At 43.4% G+C, this 18847-nt stretch overlaps 1 protein-coding gene across 4 annotated transcripts in view; it reads right to left on the bottom strand.

Annotated features, from left to right (window-relative positions):
* AFF3 (ALF transcription elongation factor 3) overlaps positions 1 to 18847 on the bottom strand; it is a 624339-nt gene that overhangs the window by 90632 nt on the left and 514860 nt on the right. For 2 of the 4 annotated variants that reach the window (XM_069583830.1, XM_069583831.1), the window contains exon 11: positions 4572 to 4612. In XM_069583830.1, coding sequence (XP_069439931.1) covers positions 4572 to 4612 — 41 coding nt within the window. The remainder of the gene's footprint in view (positions 1 to 4571; positions 4613 to 18847) is intronic. The other 2 variants (XM_069583832.1, XM_069583833.1) reach the window with 1 other exon arrangement.

Below are 18847 nucleotides of genomic sequence, written 5' to 3'. Positions count from 1 at the left end.
CACAATCTTTCCCCTGCCCCCACCCACCCAGCTTCTCATCTTTCTAGCTGAATGTGATTTATTCATATGAAATTATGCTCCATTTTTATAAAACCCAAGTTACTGCAAATGAAGCTGGAGGTTTCACAGAAAATATTAATTCCTGATCTACAGCTATAAAGCATCCTGGCTCACTCTGCAGCGGCTGTGTTGCTCCGAGACGGATGGAAGCGGTCCAAGGGGATGATTAACTTCTCAGCCCTGCCAGCTGCCTAGTACCCCTCTTGCCCTGGATTTCCAGATTGACCTCCAGCTTCTCTGCCAACGTGCAGTCGCTCAGCTTGATAAATCAGACGAATCCTTTTTCTGATCACAGTTATCTACGATTCACTAGTTAGGAAGGGAAGCTAACAGTATTCAGAGGCACTTTCCATACCGCACACACACTGTTTTCTCCTGATAGCATTCTGCGTATTCTCCACGTTACCAGTGACACGGCACCTAAGACGTGCCTTTAGAAATGATCCACCGGCCAATTAATCCCAATTCTTCTCTGCCTCTCTCTGCCCCACGCAGCACAGTGGTCTGTAGGAAGAAGAGATCCTCGAGAGGCACATTATAAGAAGTGGGTAAGTAAGAAGGAGCATGTCTCTTTGCAAAGGGTGGTTTTCTGGTTTATCTTGTTGAGAGCTTTGCCACCTCTTCCTGGCCTTTGCTTTTCCGTTATTTGGGGGCATTGGCAGGCCTCCGTAGTAAGCCAGCTGCTTCTCAGCAGCATAGAACTGACAGATGAAAAATTCTGTAGCCATCAGGAGAAAAGAACAAAACCCACCTACCCCATCTTCACTCACCCTTCCCATCACTGCAGGTGGCACGGATGAATTGGGCCAAAGCCTGTCTGGACTTGGAGTGCTAGGGGTATTTTCATTGAGCCATAAATTAAGCCCATCACTCAAGCAAAACCAAAGAAGGCGACAGGTTTTTCTTGGATGTTTTTTTAATGTTAGTAATGGCAATATTACAGTTGTTGTTTTTTTTTTAAATATATTTTTGGCCACACAGTGTGTCATTTAGGTTCCTAGTTCCCTGACCAGGGATCAAACCTGCTCCCTGTTGCATTGGAAGTTCAGAGTCCTAACCACTGGACCACCAGGGAGGCCCTGGCAATATCAGAGATTTAATTGATCAACGTTGTGTATTTATCGGCTTTCCCGGTGACTCTGCAGTAAAGAATCCACCTGCAATGCAGAAACTGCAGCCGAAACAGGTTCGATCCCTGGGTTAGGAAGATTCCCTGGAGGAGGGCATGGCAATCCACTTAAGTATTCTTGCCTGGAGACTTCCGTGGACAGAGCAGCCTGGTGGGCTACAGTCCATAGGGTTGCAAAGAGTCGGACACGACTGAAGTGACTTAGCACGCATGCCCATGTCCTGATTACGGAGAACTCGCTGAACTTTACAGCATTACGGTCTCAACTGTCAGATGCTGGGTTTCTGCTAAAATGCCCCTGGAAACCAGGAAGCTGGAACAACGAAAAGACAGACAAGACCGACCTTCAGAAAACATCCGGATGTCCTCCACACTCTGACAATCCATGTGGATGAAATTTCTACCTGACCTCAGCCAGGAAAGAGCAAAGCCTGTCCTGTGAAGGGAGACTTTCTTACGGGGAAGCAGAGGACAACTGGCTTCCTACAGTGTAGACTCACACCCCTCCAACAACCCACAGCAAGTAAGCTACATTTCATCATCAGGCTGTTCATCTTGAGGCAAAACGACCCTGCTCCTGGATCAGATGTCCTGTGCTCACCAGCTAAATGGAACGGACATGGGATCACAAAGGGGCAAGCGAGCCGGACACCTCAGTGTCACTTGGTGGTGAGACACAAACCAGCCCCGGCTCTCAGTGCAACTCCCAATCCCAGCATTCAGGGAGCAGCCGCAAAGGCCCCAAAGCACTTCTTCTAGAACAGAAACACAAGTGCCTAATCACCATGGAATTTTATATCAAGAGGTGATAACAGGCTGAAAAAAAAAAGTTTAGGAAACCAGAATAGTTTGTGTGAATGGATGGAGAAATGATTACCACCAGGCCGTAGGGAGTCTGAGGTGTGGGGGTTAGACCTCTACTTTGGGAAGGTCACAGCCTGGGGTTGTGGGGGGATTTTTACTCACTTCCATTCCCACCCTGAGGCAGTTGCTGCAACAAAAGAATTCTAGGCAAGTCATACAGCGGTTGGACCCAGAGTCACATTTCTCATTTTCTAGAAAAGGCTGGTTTACTCCACAGAATACGTAGCGTGACAGAAAATGGTATCTGTCATGTGATAAGCTAGCATTCTCTAATTTAAGAAGCTGGAAAACACGAGTCCAGTTGATTCAGTAGGTCTTACAAGTCCTTATTTTGAAGGAGGGTTTTTTAACTGTATCTCCCAACAATGACAGATATTTCTCACTCATGGAAATACTCGTGTGGCCCTGAATTAAGAGAAAACATAGAACAGGAGGTGACGTCAACTCATTGCTTTGAAAGGCACCGGCTTCCTCGCACTTTGAGCAGGAAAGCTGCTAGATGTAGAGGGAGGTGCTCAGTTACATTTGAAGACAGAGAAATTCGTAAGACGAGCAGTGAGAACGGGAACCTCGGTTTCCGGGCAATGGACTTTTTTCCTTACAGTTTCTGCACTTAGTGGTTATATAACAACAAGGGCTAAGATTCTAACTTACGAGCCAATGATTTGGCTTCAGGGTAAGTTTTTGAGAAGATCAGAAAATGTCAAAGGTAATAGTGCTGCTCATCATGAAAGTCCGTGCCCATCTTCTACCCAGGACCGAGTCATGTGTCTTTGGGGGAGAAGCCTTAGAATACACCAGTTCTAGTTTCTGATGACTTGTCTTTGTATCCACAGCCATATCTTCAAAGGGAGTCCATATTTTTAAAAAATAGTTCTTGATTCATTCTACCAAAGGCCATAAAGAGATTCTGTGTCTCTGTAGTCACTTTATTGAAATGTAATTGATATACCGTAAAGTTCACCCATTTAAAGCTTGCAATTTAGTTGTTTTTATTATATTTACTGGGTTGTGAAATCATCACCACAATCTAACTTCACATAATTTTTATCATCCCATAAAGAAACCTTGTCACCACTGGCAATGGTATAACATTGTAAACTGTGGGCTTTCTCTTGCTTCTCAATGCGTTTTGTTGAAGGACTCACTTAAGAAGAAGAGTCAAAGGGAAAAAAGAAACGTTGAGAAAAGGAATTAATGTGTTAGATTTTAAACGTGTTTAGATCCAGTCCCTCTCCTCCTCCTCCCAACAGACTCAGAGGTGGTACTGCTGCTGCTGCTGCTGCTAAGTTGCTTCAGTCGGTGTCCGACTCTGTGTGACCCCATAGACAGCAGCCCACCAGGCTCCCCCGTCCCTGGGATTCTTCAGGCAAGAACACTGGAGTGGGTTGCCATTTCCTTCTCCACAGAGGTGGTACCGTCACCAGCTTTTGCAAAAGTCACAGAAGCAACCCCCGAAGATGAGGTGGCAGCCACTCTTAGAGCACACAGGCTGGTGTGGGGAAGGCTTTTCAGCTGAAATCACAACGCTACAGCTCAGCCTGCCACCACCGAGAAAATGCTTTTCATCTATGTGCATGGATAATTCACCTCAGGGACAGATTTTTCCTTGGAGAGGCACTGAATTGAGCTGGTTTACACAGGCAATTACTGCTCATTCCACAAAAAAAATGAACTGGGAAGGAAAGGGGTGGGGGTGATGGTAGCTAGCCAATGCCAAGGTGTCTGCTAGCCTGCTGAGTGGGACGTCTCCTCCAGGTCTTTCTAACTTTGTAAGAACATCACTTGCGGAAGGAAAGAAAACAAGGCTTCGTCTTTACCACCTGGTAGTCTTTAAAACACACACACACACACACCCCTTGGCAAATGAGGAATAAAAAAACCAACTCAAACCAGTAAATGGTCAAGTCTACTCTAGGAAGTAACTTATACATCCCCACTCAACTACCTTTATACAGCCTTATAGGCAAAGCAAGATGTGAAATACAGCTTGAGTATGTTTACTGATTAGGTTTCCATATCTCGTTCAATCACACAAGTCAGAAAAGACAAGCCAGAGTAAGAAGGAAAAAGTCAGGCACACAGGACTGGGAACTGGGTTCCGCGCATAAAGTATTTCGAGAGAGAATCTCATCAGAAGCCAGACAGCTCTTGGGGAAGTGTCTGAAGAGAACACCCCAGAATAAATGAAGTACTTATTGTTGAAAAATGAGCTCAGATCTCAACCAATCCCAAAGTTCAGAATTTACTGCACCATTCAGCACGTTCCTTCCAAGTTTCTTGTCTCCCGTTTCATCGCACAACAAGGGATTCTCCGTACTTTCTATGAAATACAGCACGGCGATTTTTGCAGTAATAAACTCCACACATGCATGACGAATCGAGGCATGCAAAATGTTTAACATCCCAGTTCACAGATACTTTAGGGACAAAATCCGATTATGAATTATATGCCACAATAAATAGGGCTCAATGTTTCATAAAGCAATTTATAGTTCATAAAAATGACAAAACGTACCTGTCAGACAGAGTGTGGAGGGCCGTTCTCTGGGCTGCCTGCTGGAAGAAAGGGCAGAGATGTTTGTTTAATATTCTGGCTTTTAAATTATGTGCTCAATCAATACTTAAAAAAAAAAACAACCCTGTGTCACCCACATTTTTTGCCAAGTAGCCAAATATGAAACTACTAGTAACATAGTAGAGAACCCTTTTGTATTATTAGGAATATTAGAAAATGAACATTTCTGAAGTTAACGGAAGTCCCTCACCAGGCACACCTGCCATCAGGGGGCGGCCTTGAGGAGGTTGGACATGGCACCAGTCAGACCTATTTCATTTTCACTTCCTGAAATCATTTTTAAACACTATTTTATTCTAGTTTCCTGTAAGAAAAGGATCTGTTTTGGTTCCTTTGCAGTTACGTTCCCAACAAAGGTATAATTTTACTCCAAGTTTTCAGATTTATTGATAAAGTCACAACTGGATATTGGGACATTGACTGGCTTTGAGATGATATTAGGTGATTATTGATATGTTTTAGACACAGTTAACATAATTTCTAAAGAGTCTTTTAGAGATTCACATTGAAATATCTATGAATGCACTTACATGATGTTGAGATTTAGAAGAATATACCCGGATGGGAGAGAGAGCACATAAATGAAACGAGACAGCCTTGGGTGGACGGCTCTTGAAGCTAGGTGATGAGCACATTGGGGGAATATTACAGTATTGTGGGAAATTTTGTGTTTTAAAATGTCCATGATAAAAAAAGAAAAAAGAAAATAAGGAGGCCTCCACTGCTCCTTCAGATTCTCCCAGTTTCCCACTCACTTTCCCTTTCCTGTTCTATTTTTTTCTTTGCCCGCTTGCCTTCCCCTGAATCTGCGGAAGGCAGAGAGCACACTCTCTTCTCTGATGAGAAGTCACACGAGGAGGGGATCAAAGTGTGGCCTCGAAGACCAAGGCCTCCTCAGGGTCCACACAGGAGACAAGGAGTGTACATGGAGTCTTCACTCTTGACCCAACAGGTGTCAAAGTTTACTGTTTATCAGAGACAATAACGTCTCCTGTGCTCTTCTTCTTCACAGGAAGCAGACAAAATAGAATCTTCAGATTAGGAAAAAGGACACATCAGTACCCTTATCCCTAGTACAGAAACGAAAGATACCCTTGGTGGTAGTAGCATGTCCTTGGATCAGGCAGTCAGACCAACACTTACTGAATTCCTACTACACAGAAGATGACTGCCCTGGGCGCTACGGGGCACAAAGGCAAAAGCAGAAAAAGTGGTCACCGTCCTGGCCAAGCTGCGTCTCCAGGGAGTTAGAATGGAGGTCCAGGGATGACTTGCAGACATTGATGAGATAACATGCAAATAAAACGGTGAAGGTTGTTGTATGGCAGAAGCCAGTCCAATATTGTACAGCAATTATTCTCCACTTAAAAGTATTTTTTAAAAAAGGTGAAGGTAGGACAGAGCTAAGAAGGGGCAGACATAAGCGATGACTAACCGCTGGTGCATCTTTAGTCACACAGTCATGTCCGACTCTTTGTGACCCACCGACTGTAGCCCACCAGGACTCTCTGGTAAGAACACTATTCCCTTCTCCAGGGGATCTTCCTGGCCCAGGGATTGATCCTGGGTCTCCTGCACTGCAGGCAGATTCTTTACCGTCTGAGCCACCAGGGTTCTACAGTGTGTGGAGCTGTTAACAGGTGCTCTGGGAATATCTGCAGAGTGAACGCCAACAAAGACATCACTTAGGGGGTCCCTCCCACGGAACTGTGGTTCGGGGGGGCGGGCAGTGCTGGTCCCGGGCTAGATGGCAGAGAAAGGGCCTGTCTGAGCCCCCAGCAGTGCTTCTCACCTGGGCTCCCCTCGCCCCAGTGCCAAGAGTGTCTGGGTTTGAGGTGGGCGTGTTTCCATGTGTCACACTCACGCGGGGCTCACTACTGCCGTTTAGTGCCTGCCCCGAGGGTGCGAACGACTTTTAAAAGTCAGGGGCATCCCTGGTAGAATCAGAAACTCTCCCCTTATAGTGACAAGGGTGTCTCCATGGAGACACTGCGGCAAAATAGGAATGAAAGGCAGGTTTGAAAGGAAGAACCCAGGGAACATGGGCTCTGGGGCTGAGCACCAGGAACGGAAAATGATATGAGAAACTTTATAAGTCTACAAGTGACACAGCCGCAGCGAGTTAGAAAAAAACGTAACATCTGTTGAACTGGGAATGGAGAGTCTTATGCCCTGGGAGAGGCTCTGCCTCTCATTTATATTATGGACCTGTATTCCGGTCCTCAACCCAGACCTTGGTTTTCAAATGGCCCTTTCCCTCCCCGAATGGACGCTGAGGGAGCCAGTCGAGGTCCAGGTCCTGGGGACAATCCGAGGGGCAGCTGCCCCTTCCTCCCTTCCTGGATTCCAGGCAGTGAAAGCCCGAGTGTCCTGGCATTCTAAGGTCACGCCATCCATTCAAGACGGGAAGCAAGAATGTGCGCTGTGCTTTCTCTTCTTGGGGACATGTGAGGGAGTGGAATGGGGCAGGGGGAAGAGGCGAGAGGCTGCTGGAAGGTCTGGAGTGCAGGCTCCCCTGGGACACCTCAGAGGAGGCACATCCTTCTCTCTCCTCTCTCCTTCCTCTGTGAGGGCCGCCCCAGAGGCACATTCACAGGACACCCCGCAGGTGCCGGGCAGCCGCTGCTGTTCTCTGGTCCCCTCCTAAGGGGGTCTCTCCTCACTCAGCAAGATGGCCTTCAGGTTGGAAGGTATCCCTGAAAAGAACTTCAGTCTCTACTCCTGTTTGGCTAAGTATACAGAAAAGCATCTGGGACTCCCCAGAGGAAAGACGGCATATATTATTAGCACAGTCTCTCCACATCGTCTCAGTAGGAGGCATTGGAGACGGACTCTTCCTGGAATAACAAAAATCACAGGAGATGCGACTAAAAGTTCGACAGAAATCTCTCACATGGCATCTGAATTTTCCCCCAGCCGTGGATGTCAATTTTTAAAAAATGTCTATTGATTCCTTTCTCTGCAAATACTTCCCACTGGCTTTTGTGATAAGGAAAACACAGCGCTGTTTGATGTGCAGTCTACAGAAGATGACTTAAGAAGCAAAAGCAAAGCAAAACAAACGCTCAACAGAAAACTCAGATGCCCATCACTAGAATACCTATGAATGGATGCTTCCCAGGTGGTAGTACCTGCTGAGAATAACTCCATAGGACTGATGTGGGCGAGGCCTCTAATGCAAGCTGAGCTGAAGCTGGGAGCTGCAGACAGACATGACCCTGGGACCAACAGGTCCTTCCAGGCTTAGACATCCTGCACCTAACCCAGGCACTCTGCAGTCCGTCCACACAACTGCCTGCACTGCTATTTTTAATGCCCACTTTTGATTGTGCTATTTAATTTGTAGTTACTCTCCATCATTAAAAACTTAACAGAAGATGGCTCATCATCCATCAAGAAAGGAGATGAGAATATAGTAAATGTTTTAAATAACTTCTTGAGAAAAAAAACCTTATGGCATTAAAACTCTATGTTATATGCCAGAGCAAAGACCACCAACTTTATTTTTTTTTTACTGCCTTAAACTTTGGCAGTTGTATACTATTTTATTTTACTGTTGGAAAATAAGAAAATAAATAAACATTGGAATTAAACAGCAGAGAAAAATTACTTAGGTGACTCATGATTGAAGGCTGAAAAACTACTCATAGTAAACTAGATGAATTGCCCACTTTCCTTTTCTTAAGACTTGTACATTACAGCAACCGTATTTCTCTCTTCCTAAATCATCATCTTCTCTTGTAACTTTCTTTTTATTCAGCTCTCAGCAGAATAGATTGAGAGGGTTAAGAGCATGCATCATTGATCTTTCCTGAGTTCATTACTCATGCATGAATGACTCTGAAGGGTAAGTCTATGAGTCAAAACAAGTTTTCTGCCAGAAATAATCATTTTCCAGCTTCTCTTCAAGAGATGACATCTTTTCTCTGTCTTTATTATAGGAAGCTGGTGCTTGGGAGCCTAGTCAGTAGACTCACAGGTTTCAATGCACACTAGATGAGTGACCAGTCACAATCTGTTATCCACGGGAAGTTAAAGAGGAAATTAACTGCTCTTACTGTAACTGGGTCGAGTGGTGAACAAGTTCATGGGTACTGGAGTGGGGAGAAAACAAAGGGAAAAGACTGGAATTCAGAGAGGTCTCAGCATGATCCAGTTTCTTTCTTACTGACAGAAACAGAACTAACATGTGAGCAGAACCGTAAAGCAATCGGATGTACCTGTTATGTACAGGTACTGGGCTTGGCTTGGGTGACAGTCAAAATAGGCAAAGCTTTCGCAACACTGTACTTGGAATTTCCAGGTGAGCCAGACGCAAACGGTTAGACACACAGAAGCATTCTAGATGGCGAGGGCTATGACCAAAGGGGACAGGAGCTGTGAACAAGAATGTGAAGGGTCCTTGTTTGGGATGAATGTACAGGGAAGGCTCTCTAAGGAGGGGTAAGAGTATTGAATGAGAAAAGTATGAATGCAGAGGAGGAAGGGACAACTGTTTAGTAGCAGAGGCCCGAGGCAGGCCTGGATCCCTGCTTAGTTGAAGAGCTACAGGAAGGTTGCTGTCAGGCACATTAGTGAGCGGTGGGAACAGTGGCGGGTTGTGGAGGTCAGGTTAAGGATTTTGGACATTATCCACAGCAATATGAAGTCACTGAAAGGTTTACATGAGGGGAAGCTGAGAGAAGGATGTATGGCACCTGCCTGTACATTCTTTGCAACTTTTGGTGAATCTATAATTTAAAGAAAAAAAGAGTAAGGAGAAAGGCAATATGACTTACGCTTTTCAAATACCCCTCTGCCTTTTGTGTGGCAAATGGATTGGGACAGGAAGGGACAAAGTTGAAGGTCACTTGCAGTGATCTAGGTAAGGGAAGTGCATGGGAGCAGTGGAGATGGAGAGAGTTCATGGTACATTTTGGAGGTAGGCTTGAAGGAACTAGTTACTGACTGAATGTTGGGGGCGGGGTGTCAGGAAAGAGTCCCAGGTTCCTGGCATGAGCACGTGGCATGGATGGAGAACCACTGACTTGGACAGGCAAGATGGGGCAGAAGCAGGACAAAGGCAGAGTTTAGGTCTGGGTGTGTAAAAAACTCTAATTCGAAAAGATACACGCAGCCCAGTGTTCACGGCAGCACTGTTCACAATAGTCAAGACATGGAAACAGCCTAAATGTCCATTAACAGATGAATGGATAAAGAAGAAATGGTACGCGTACATGATAGAATATTATTCAGCCATCAAAAAGAATGGAACTTGGCCATCGGCAGTAACATGGGTGGACTTGAAAGGCATTATGCTTACTGAAGTTATGTCAGAGAGAGAAAGACAAATATTGTATGATGTCACGTACACCTGGGCTCTAAAAAATTCAAGAAACTAGTGAATATAACAGAAAGGAAACACACTCGGATATAGAGAACAAACTAGAGGTTACCAGTGGGAGGGAGGCGGGGGAGGTACAAACGACTGGGTATGAGATAGGCTCAAGGAGGTATTGTACCACATGGGGAACAGAGCCAGTGTTTGGCAGTAACTGCAAATGGAAAGTAACTTTTAAAACTGCATTTAAAAAATGCTAAGATCTCCCCACTGCCCCTCCAAAAGTTTGGGTGTGCAAAGTTCCAGTTGCTTACGGGATGTCAAGAGGAGATGCTGAGTAGACAACTGGATTTGTGAGACAAAACTGTTAAATGTCAGTTAAGAACACAACATCAATATGTTTTCGGCAAGTGACAATCCCAAGGAGAGAGACGGTTTGATTTTCTGGATCTGCATTTCGGTATTGGTCTAAGAGAGGCAGATATAGACTCCAGCTGGGGAGGACACACTTCCGTCTCTGCACTCCACGTGGGCATGACCTCCACCTGCTACACAGCATCAGGTGTAGGACCAGGACAGTCAAGGAGGTGTCACCGTAGCAGTATTCACAATCCCATCACGTCATTGTGTGAGGCTTGTCTCCACATTTAATTACTCGAATAAACACGATCGCAGCTAATCTTAGTTCATTTGCGTTTGGCTGTTATTGAAGCAGGCTATGAAATTTACACGGACGCTCACATCTTTCTAGGAATTCTGGCTGGTAAGGGCTTAGTATTTTCTTGCCATCCTTCTTCAAGTTGAAACTTGCATTTATTAACTTATTTCCCTGTTTAATTTCCTTCTACCTCTATTAGCACATTTTATGTTTCATTAACTTAATTTTTATGCTGTTGTTTTTCATTTTGGTCCTAGTTGATGACTGTCTTTAACTTTATGTTGCGAGTTTCCATTTGTTTTTTTCCAATCCATTTAGCAATATTTGCAAGACAAAGGAAAGAGTCTCTTTTCTTTTCAAGTAATAATAAGTACTTTACATTTTTAGAATTCTAGAAATGCTGTCTAGGAAGGATTTTGCTCAGTGGACTTTGACCTTATCCTGTACCCTACAGGGGTCAGGCAGAGTCAGGCATGACACTATGATTTAGCATCCAAATAACAACAGTTTTGAGAGTGAAATGGGAAGCTAACCAGATGAGTATCAGGGACAAGAGGAGAAAATCCTGCTTTCTTGGGGCACAACATATGGTCACTTGAATAAAGATGACTCTACATATATAAACATGATCAGAAAGAGCAGCATAGAATTTCAGGAGCTAAGGAACTTGCCAAAAAAACAAAAGCAAACACCTCAATCTGGTCATTTCTGGGCAAACCACCCCAACTCTTGGTGTCTCTTTAAATCAAGTCGGTGCTTCTCCTGCTCTTCCTCCAGCTTGTGCTCTGTTTAGAGTCTGCCTACAACATGAGGTCCTTTTTATGAAGACTGCCTTGACCACTCAGGCTCCTGTTGACCCTCCAACTCTCAGAGCTCCTGGTCAGAACATGGCTTAGCACTGGGTTCTATTCTTTCCTGGGGAATTTGCCATCTGCTTCACAGGAATTTTAGTCTTGGCTAAAACTCAAGTCCCCTCAAGATCACTAAAGGCAGAGATCTCAGCTCATCCTCACTCCACTGGAGAGAGCCTCCCGCGGATGGACAGCGCCTGCAGCGGGATTCGAGATAGGATGTGAGTAGTAACTTCTAGTGATAACAAACGCTACTATATGCCACGGCTCCAATGTCAGAGCTTTGCTGAAGTACACTTTTTCCTCTTAGCTGTATATTCTTTCTCTATTTTACTATCTTGAAAATCTAGGATACACTTTTCTTTAGAGAAATTTTGACTGGTTGTTTTAACTGCGTGGCTTTGATTTGCATAGGTCTACCAGGGATTACTTTGCCAACAAAGGTCCATCTAGTCGAGGCTATGGTTTTTCCAGTAGTCATGTATGAATGTGAGAGTTGGACTGTGAAGAAAGCTGAGCACTGAAGAATTGATGCTTCTGAACTGTGGTGTTGGAGAAGACTCTTGAGAGTCCCTTGGACTGCAAGGAGATTCAACCAGTCCATCCTAAGGGAGATCAGTCCTGGGTGTTCACTGGAAGGACTTATGCTAAAGCTGAAACTCCAATACTTTGGTCACCTCATGCAAAGAGTTGACTCATTGGAAAAGATCCTGATGCTGGGAGGGACTGGGGGCCGGAGGAGAAGGGGATGACAGAAGATGAGATGGCTGGATGGCATTACCTACTAGATGGACATGAGCTTGAGTAAACTCTGGGAGTTGGTGATGGACAGGGAGGCCTGGCATGTTGTAATTCATGGGATTGCAAAGAGTCGGACGCAACTGAGTGACTGAACTGAACTGAACTGAACCAGGGATTTGATAAAGATAGCAACTGACACTTATTAGTACTTGTTATATCCTATGGGAAGTGCTGATTAGAGATGATGATACCAGATGGTTTGCTGGATAACATTATTTTAAAATTTGGATTCTGTTACTGACACACTAATCTGGGGGCCTATTTAAGGTTGGTGGCCATCCTAACTTGGCAATTCAAACCTTCTGAGAGGGATTAAGAGGCACTCTTGTCCTCACTGAGCATTTCCAGGACATTTTACTCTAGAGACAACTCTAGGAACAATGGTGACATTCGCCATGTGGCCCCTTCTGCATCCAGGAGGGGTTTCCATCACAAGAGAAGAGTTGGGGACAGCTGCTAAGGGTTAGGAGAAAGAAGGGAAGGTGTGGGGATAGTGTGAGCACATGCCCCAGGGGCTGTCCTCCAACCACAGTGACTGATGTCAGATTCCTCCCAGGAGGCGAGGGCCCCAGGGAGGACCTGGACGATACAGGCACCTAGAGTGATGGGCCATACAGACCACCATAAGGGCAACGCTACGGGTCAGAGAGTCCTGGTGGATTCCTGGGGGAGGTCTACGCGGTAGAGTGCGTGGTATATGGTGCTAAGAGGTCAGTCTGCAGTGGGTGGGTAACGGCAGGAAGACCCACAGCCATGCATTAGGTTATTAGTGTGGCAAGGGTGGGGGTGGGGGGCAGGCAGAAGCAAGCTGGGTGACACTCAGCTCCTTGCCAGGTCTTGGGGAGCAACTTGTGCTTCAAGAGCTGTGGCATCACTGTCCTCGAGCTGTGGCATCACTGTCCTCGAGCAAGTAGCCTCTTCTACCTGGGCTTCTAGGAATTCGCTCTATAAAGGACCAGACTGAGGTAGGCTAGAAACCAGCTCCTTAAGGACAGGAAGTGGGTACCAGGTACATAACTGCACAGCTCTTGGTACAGTACAAGGTCTACGTACAGCACAGGGCACACAGATATTGACAAATATAATGTTCCTAGGTGACCAAGACAGGGGTGGTGCCTCTGCCAAAGCCCTGACGGAGGATGCACTAACTTTCTCTCATTCATTCATTCACTCAATTTGACCTCATTGCTAAAAAGATTTGTGTCAGCAGAGGATGAGAACTCAAAATCAGCAACAGATTTAAAAGCCTCTCACAGATTTTTAAAGTTTATTCAAGCTTTTGTTAGTATAATTACAAACCAAAGAGGTCTTTTTTTTCTCTTAATTTTAAAAGAATGAGAAAGTCAGTCTTCTGTGTTTAAACAGGCATTTATTACCCTTCAATTGCCAGTCACTCTTTTAGGTAAGTTGTTGCTGCTGTTTCGTCTGTTAAGCCATGTCCAACTCTTTTGTGACCCCATGGACTGCAGCTGGCCAGGTAAGAAGATGTGAAAAATCTTTGCTGAACTATTATTTTGTTAAAAATCAAAATGGCATGCTCTGTGTACCTGCTTTCTTACAAGAAATTCATTTTGGGGTCTCCCTGCCGGCTCAGTAGTTCAGAATCTGCCTGCCAATGCAGGAAGCATGGGTTCCATCCCTGGACCCCAGAAGATCCCACATGTATGTGCATGTGTATACACTCAGTCACTCAGTCATGTCCAGTTCTTTGCGGCCCAATGGACTGCAGCCTGCCAGGCTCCTCTGTCCATGAGATTTCTGAGGCGAGAATACTGGAATGGGTTGCCATTTTCTTCCCCGGGAATCTTTTCCACCCAGGGACAGAACCCAAGTCTCTTACGTCTCCTGCAGTGGCAGGTGGGTTCTTTACCACTAGCACCACCAGGGAAGATCCCACGTGCCATGGAGCCACTGGGACCGTGTGCCACAACCACTGAGCCTGAGATCTAGAGCCTAGGAACCGCAACTAATGAGCCCATGTGCAGCAACTCTGAGGCTTGCATGCCCTAGAGCCCGTGTTGTGCAACAAGAGAAACCACTGCAATAAGAAGCCCATACACTGCAAATACACAGTGGCCCCCACTCGCCTCAACTGGAAAAAAGCCTGCCTGCAGCAACAAGGACCCCGCATAGCCAAATAATAAATTAATTAAATCCAAAAAATCTTGCAAATTGACCTTGGAATGAATTAGAATGCTGTAAGAAAATGTATAAATGAGCAACACAAAGAAAGTCTGTTCCTCCCCCTTCTTCTTAAAAAAAAAAAAATCATTTTTTTCCTTGCAGCATTTTTCAGTAAAAGCTTCTATCAAGGTACTAAATAAGAGATTGTTTTACTCTATGTGACTCCCCATCTCTGGACAGGTGGAAAACTACCAGCCTCTCTCTCTGCCTCTCTCTCTGTTGCCCTCTCTCTGCCTCTCTCCCCTAAATCTCCAGCTTACTATTCTCACCTCCTCCTCTGACTTTTAGATCTATTCTTCTATCATTAGCTACTTGCCTTCACTTAGATAAATCAATTTTCTGGCTCCTTCCTATACTCCTCTCCTTTTATTATCTAAATAAGCCTAAAAAATTCCAGCAATTTAGATGCAAACTTGGAGACTGGGGGAGAGGGGTCAGCTCCAAGAGCACAGGAGTCCTGTACACTTACCCCAGGCCTCACTCTGCGCCTCGCTTCCACTGGACTATTACTCTTTATAACAAAGAGATAAAGCCCTGAGCCTTTGGAGTAGGAGCACTGACTCCAAGACCCTAGACTACCAGAGAACTAACCCTAGGGAGTATCAAATAGTGAGAACTCACACAAAGGAAATCACTCGAGTACAAAACCCGGCATCACCCAACCAACAGTATCACCCTGTGCAGGATGCTTCATATGAATGACAAACAAAACAAAAATACAAACCTAATTATCAGCAGATGCTGAATGAGACACCACCTCACTCCGCCTTGCCCATCAGAGGAAAAACAAACCAACAAGAACAAACTCAGCACAAACCTCCCCCTACACAAAGCTTACACAAACCACTGGACCAAGCTTAGGAGGACAGAAACCAAAAGGAAGAAAGAATTCAACCTTGAAGCCTGGGAAACGGAGACCTCAAACACAATATGTTTTAAAAAATAATGAAAAGGCAGAGAAATACTATACAAATGAAGGAACAAACTAGAAACACACAAGTCCAAATAAATGAAGAGGAAATAGGCAAACTCCCCAAAAAGGAATTCAGAATAATGATAGTAAAGATGATCCAAAGCCTTAAAAATAGAAAGGAGAAAATGCAAGAATCAATTAACAAAGACCTAGAAGAATTAAAGAATAAACACACAGAGACATACAACACAATTACTGAAATTAAAAATACTCTGGAAAGAGTCAATAGCAGAATATCTGACGCAGAAGAACGAAATCAGTGAGCTGGAAGATAAAATGGTGGAAACAACTTCTGAAGAGCAGAACAACCTCTGGAACAATATCAAATGCACCAACATTTGAATTACAGGGGTCCCAGAAGAAGAGAAAAAGATAAGGTATGAGAAAATTTTTGAAGAGATTATAGTTGAAAATTTCCCCAACATGGAAAAGGAAATAGTCAGTCAAATGCAAGAGGCACAAAGAGTCCTATACAGGATAAACCCAAGGAGAAACACGCCAAGACACATACTAATCAAACTAATAAAGACTAAACACAAAGAAAGAATATTAAAAGCAGCAAGGGAAAAGCAACAAGTAACATACAAGGGAAACCCCATACGCTTAACAGCTGATCTTTCAGCAGAAACTCTGCAGGCAAGAAGGGAATGGCAGGATATATTTAAAGTACTGAAAGGGAAAAATCTACAACCAAGATGACTGTACCCGGCAAGGATCTCATTCAAAAAAAAATTTTTTTTCATTTTTATTTTTACTTTATTTCACTTTACAATACTGTATTGGTTTTGCCATACACTGACATGAATCCACCACGGGTGTACATGAGTTCCCAAACATGAACCCCCCTCTCACCTCCCACCCCATATTCAGACAAGCAAAAGTTAAGAGAATTCAGTACCATCAAACCAGCTTTACAACAAATGTTAGAGGGACTTATATAGTCAAGAAATACAAGAGAAGAAAAAGATCTATAAAATCAACCCCAAAGATTAAGAAAATGGCAATAGGAACATATATATCAATAATTACTTTAAATGTAAATAGATTAAATGCTTCATCCAAAAGACACAGACTGGCTGAATGAATACAAAAACAAGACCCATCTATATATGCTGTCCACAAAAAACCCACTTCAGACCTAAAGACACATATAGACAGAAAATGAGAGGATGGAAAAATATATTTCATGCAAATGGGAAGCAAAAGAAAGCTGGAGTAGCAATCCTCATATCAGACAAAATAGACCTTAAAATAAAGAATATTACAAGAGATAAGGAAGGACACTATATAATGATCAAGGGATCAATCCAAGAGGAAGACGGAGCAATTGTAAATATCTATGCTCCCATCATAGAAGCACCTCAGTACATAAGACAAACACTAACAGACATAAAGGGAGGAATTGACAGTAACACAATAACTGTAGGAGACTTTAACACCCTACTCACACCAATGGACAGATCATTAAAACAAAACTAATAAGGAAACACAAGTCTTAAATGATACATTAGATGAGATGGATTTCATTGATATCTTCAGGACAGTCCATTCAAACGCAGAAGAATACACCTTCTTCTCAAGTGCACATGGAACATTCTCCAGGATAGACCACATCTTGGGTCACAAACCAAACCTCAGTAAATTTAAGAAAATTGAAATTGTATCAAGCATCTTCTCTGACCACAGTGCCATAAGACTTAGATATCAATTTCAAGAAAAAGAAACATAAAAGAAACACCATAAGAAACACAAACACATGGAGATTAAACAATACATTTCTAAACAACCAGTAGGTTATTGAAGAAATCAAAAGGAAAATTAAAAATTTCTAGAAACAAATGACAATGAAAACACAACAACTCAAAACCCATGGAATGCAGCAAGAGCAGTTGTAAGAGGGAAGTTTATAGCAATACAATCCTACCTCAAGAAACAGGAAAAACATAGAATAGACAACCTAACTTTACACCTAAAACAACTGGAAAAAGAACAAAAACCTCCCAAAATTAGCAGAAGGAAAGAACTCATAAAGATCTGAGCAGAAATAAATGAAAAAGAAATGAGAGAAACAACAGAAAAGATTAATAAAACTAAGAGCTAGCTCTTGGAGAAGATAAACAAAAGTCACAAACCTTTAGCCAGACTCATCAAGAAAAAAAGAGAGAAGAATCTAATCAACAAATTAGAAATGAAAAAGGAGAGGTCACAACAGACAGTGCAGAAATACAAAGGATTATAAGAGACTATTATGAACAACTACATGGCAATAAAATCGATAACCTGGAAGAAATGGACAGATTCCTAGAAAAGTTCAATCTTCCAAGACTGAACCAGGAAGAAATAGGAATTATGAACAACCCAATTACAAGCACTGAAACTGAAGCTGTGATTAAAAAATTTCCAAAAAAAAAAACAAAACAAAAGCCTGGGACCAGATGGCTTCACAGTAGAATTCTATCAAACATTTAGAGAAGAGCGAATGCCTATACTTCAGTAACTTTAAAAAAAATAGCAGAGGAAGGAACACTTCCAAACTCATTTTATGAGTTCACCACCACCCTGATACCAAAACCAAAGACAATACTGAAAAAAGAAAACTACAGGCCAATATCACTGATGAACACAGATGCAAAAATCTTCAACAAAATTTTAGCAAACAGAATTCAGCAACACATTAAAAAGCTTATACAACACGATCGAGTTTGGTTTATTCCAGGGATGCAAGGATTCTTCAATACATGCAAATCAATCAATGTGATATATATTAGTGAAGCAAAGTTGTGAAGTTGCTCAGTCGTGTCCGACTCTTTGCGACCCCGTGGACTGTAGTCTACCAGGCTCCTCTGTCCATGGGATTTTCTAGGCAATAATCCTGGAGTGGGTTGCCATTTCCTTCTCCAGGGGATCTACCAAATCCAGGGCTCGAACCCGGGTCTCCCGCATTGTAGACAGACACTTAACCATCTGAGCCAATAATCTAAACAGATGCAGAAAAAGCCTTTGACAAAATACAGCCCCCATTTATGATTAAAACTTCTCAAAAAATGGGCATAGAAGGAACCTACTCAACATAGTAAAGGCCATATATGATAAGCTGACAGCAAACATTATTCTCAATGGTGAAAACCTGACAGCCTTCCCCCTAAGATCAGGAACAAGACAAGGGTGTCCACTTTCACCACTATTATTCAACGTAGTTCTGGAAGTCCTAGCTATAGCAAACAGTGAAGAAAAAGAAATAAAAGGAATCCATATCAGAAAAGAAGTAAAGCTCTCACTGTTTGCAGATGACATGATACTGTACATAGAAAACCCTAAAGACAGAATCAGAAAATTACTAGAGCTAATCAGTGAATTTAGCAAAGTTGCAGGACACAAAATCAATACACTGAAATTGCTTACATTTCTATATACTAACAATGAAAAACC

This window comes from Ovis canadensis, chromosome 3 (assembly GCF_042477335.2).
Source record: "Ovis canadensis isolate MfBH-ARS-UI-01 breed Bighorn chromosome 3, ARS-UI_OviCan_v2, whole genome shotgun sequence".
Classification (NCBI taxonomy): domain Eukaryota; kingdom Metazoa; phylum Chordata; class Mammalia; order Artiodactyla; family Bovidae; genus Ovis; species Ovis canadensis.
The sequence above is the reverse complement of the archived record's forward strand: the minus strand, read 5'-3'. Positions and strand labels throughout refer to the sequence as shown.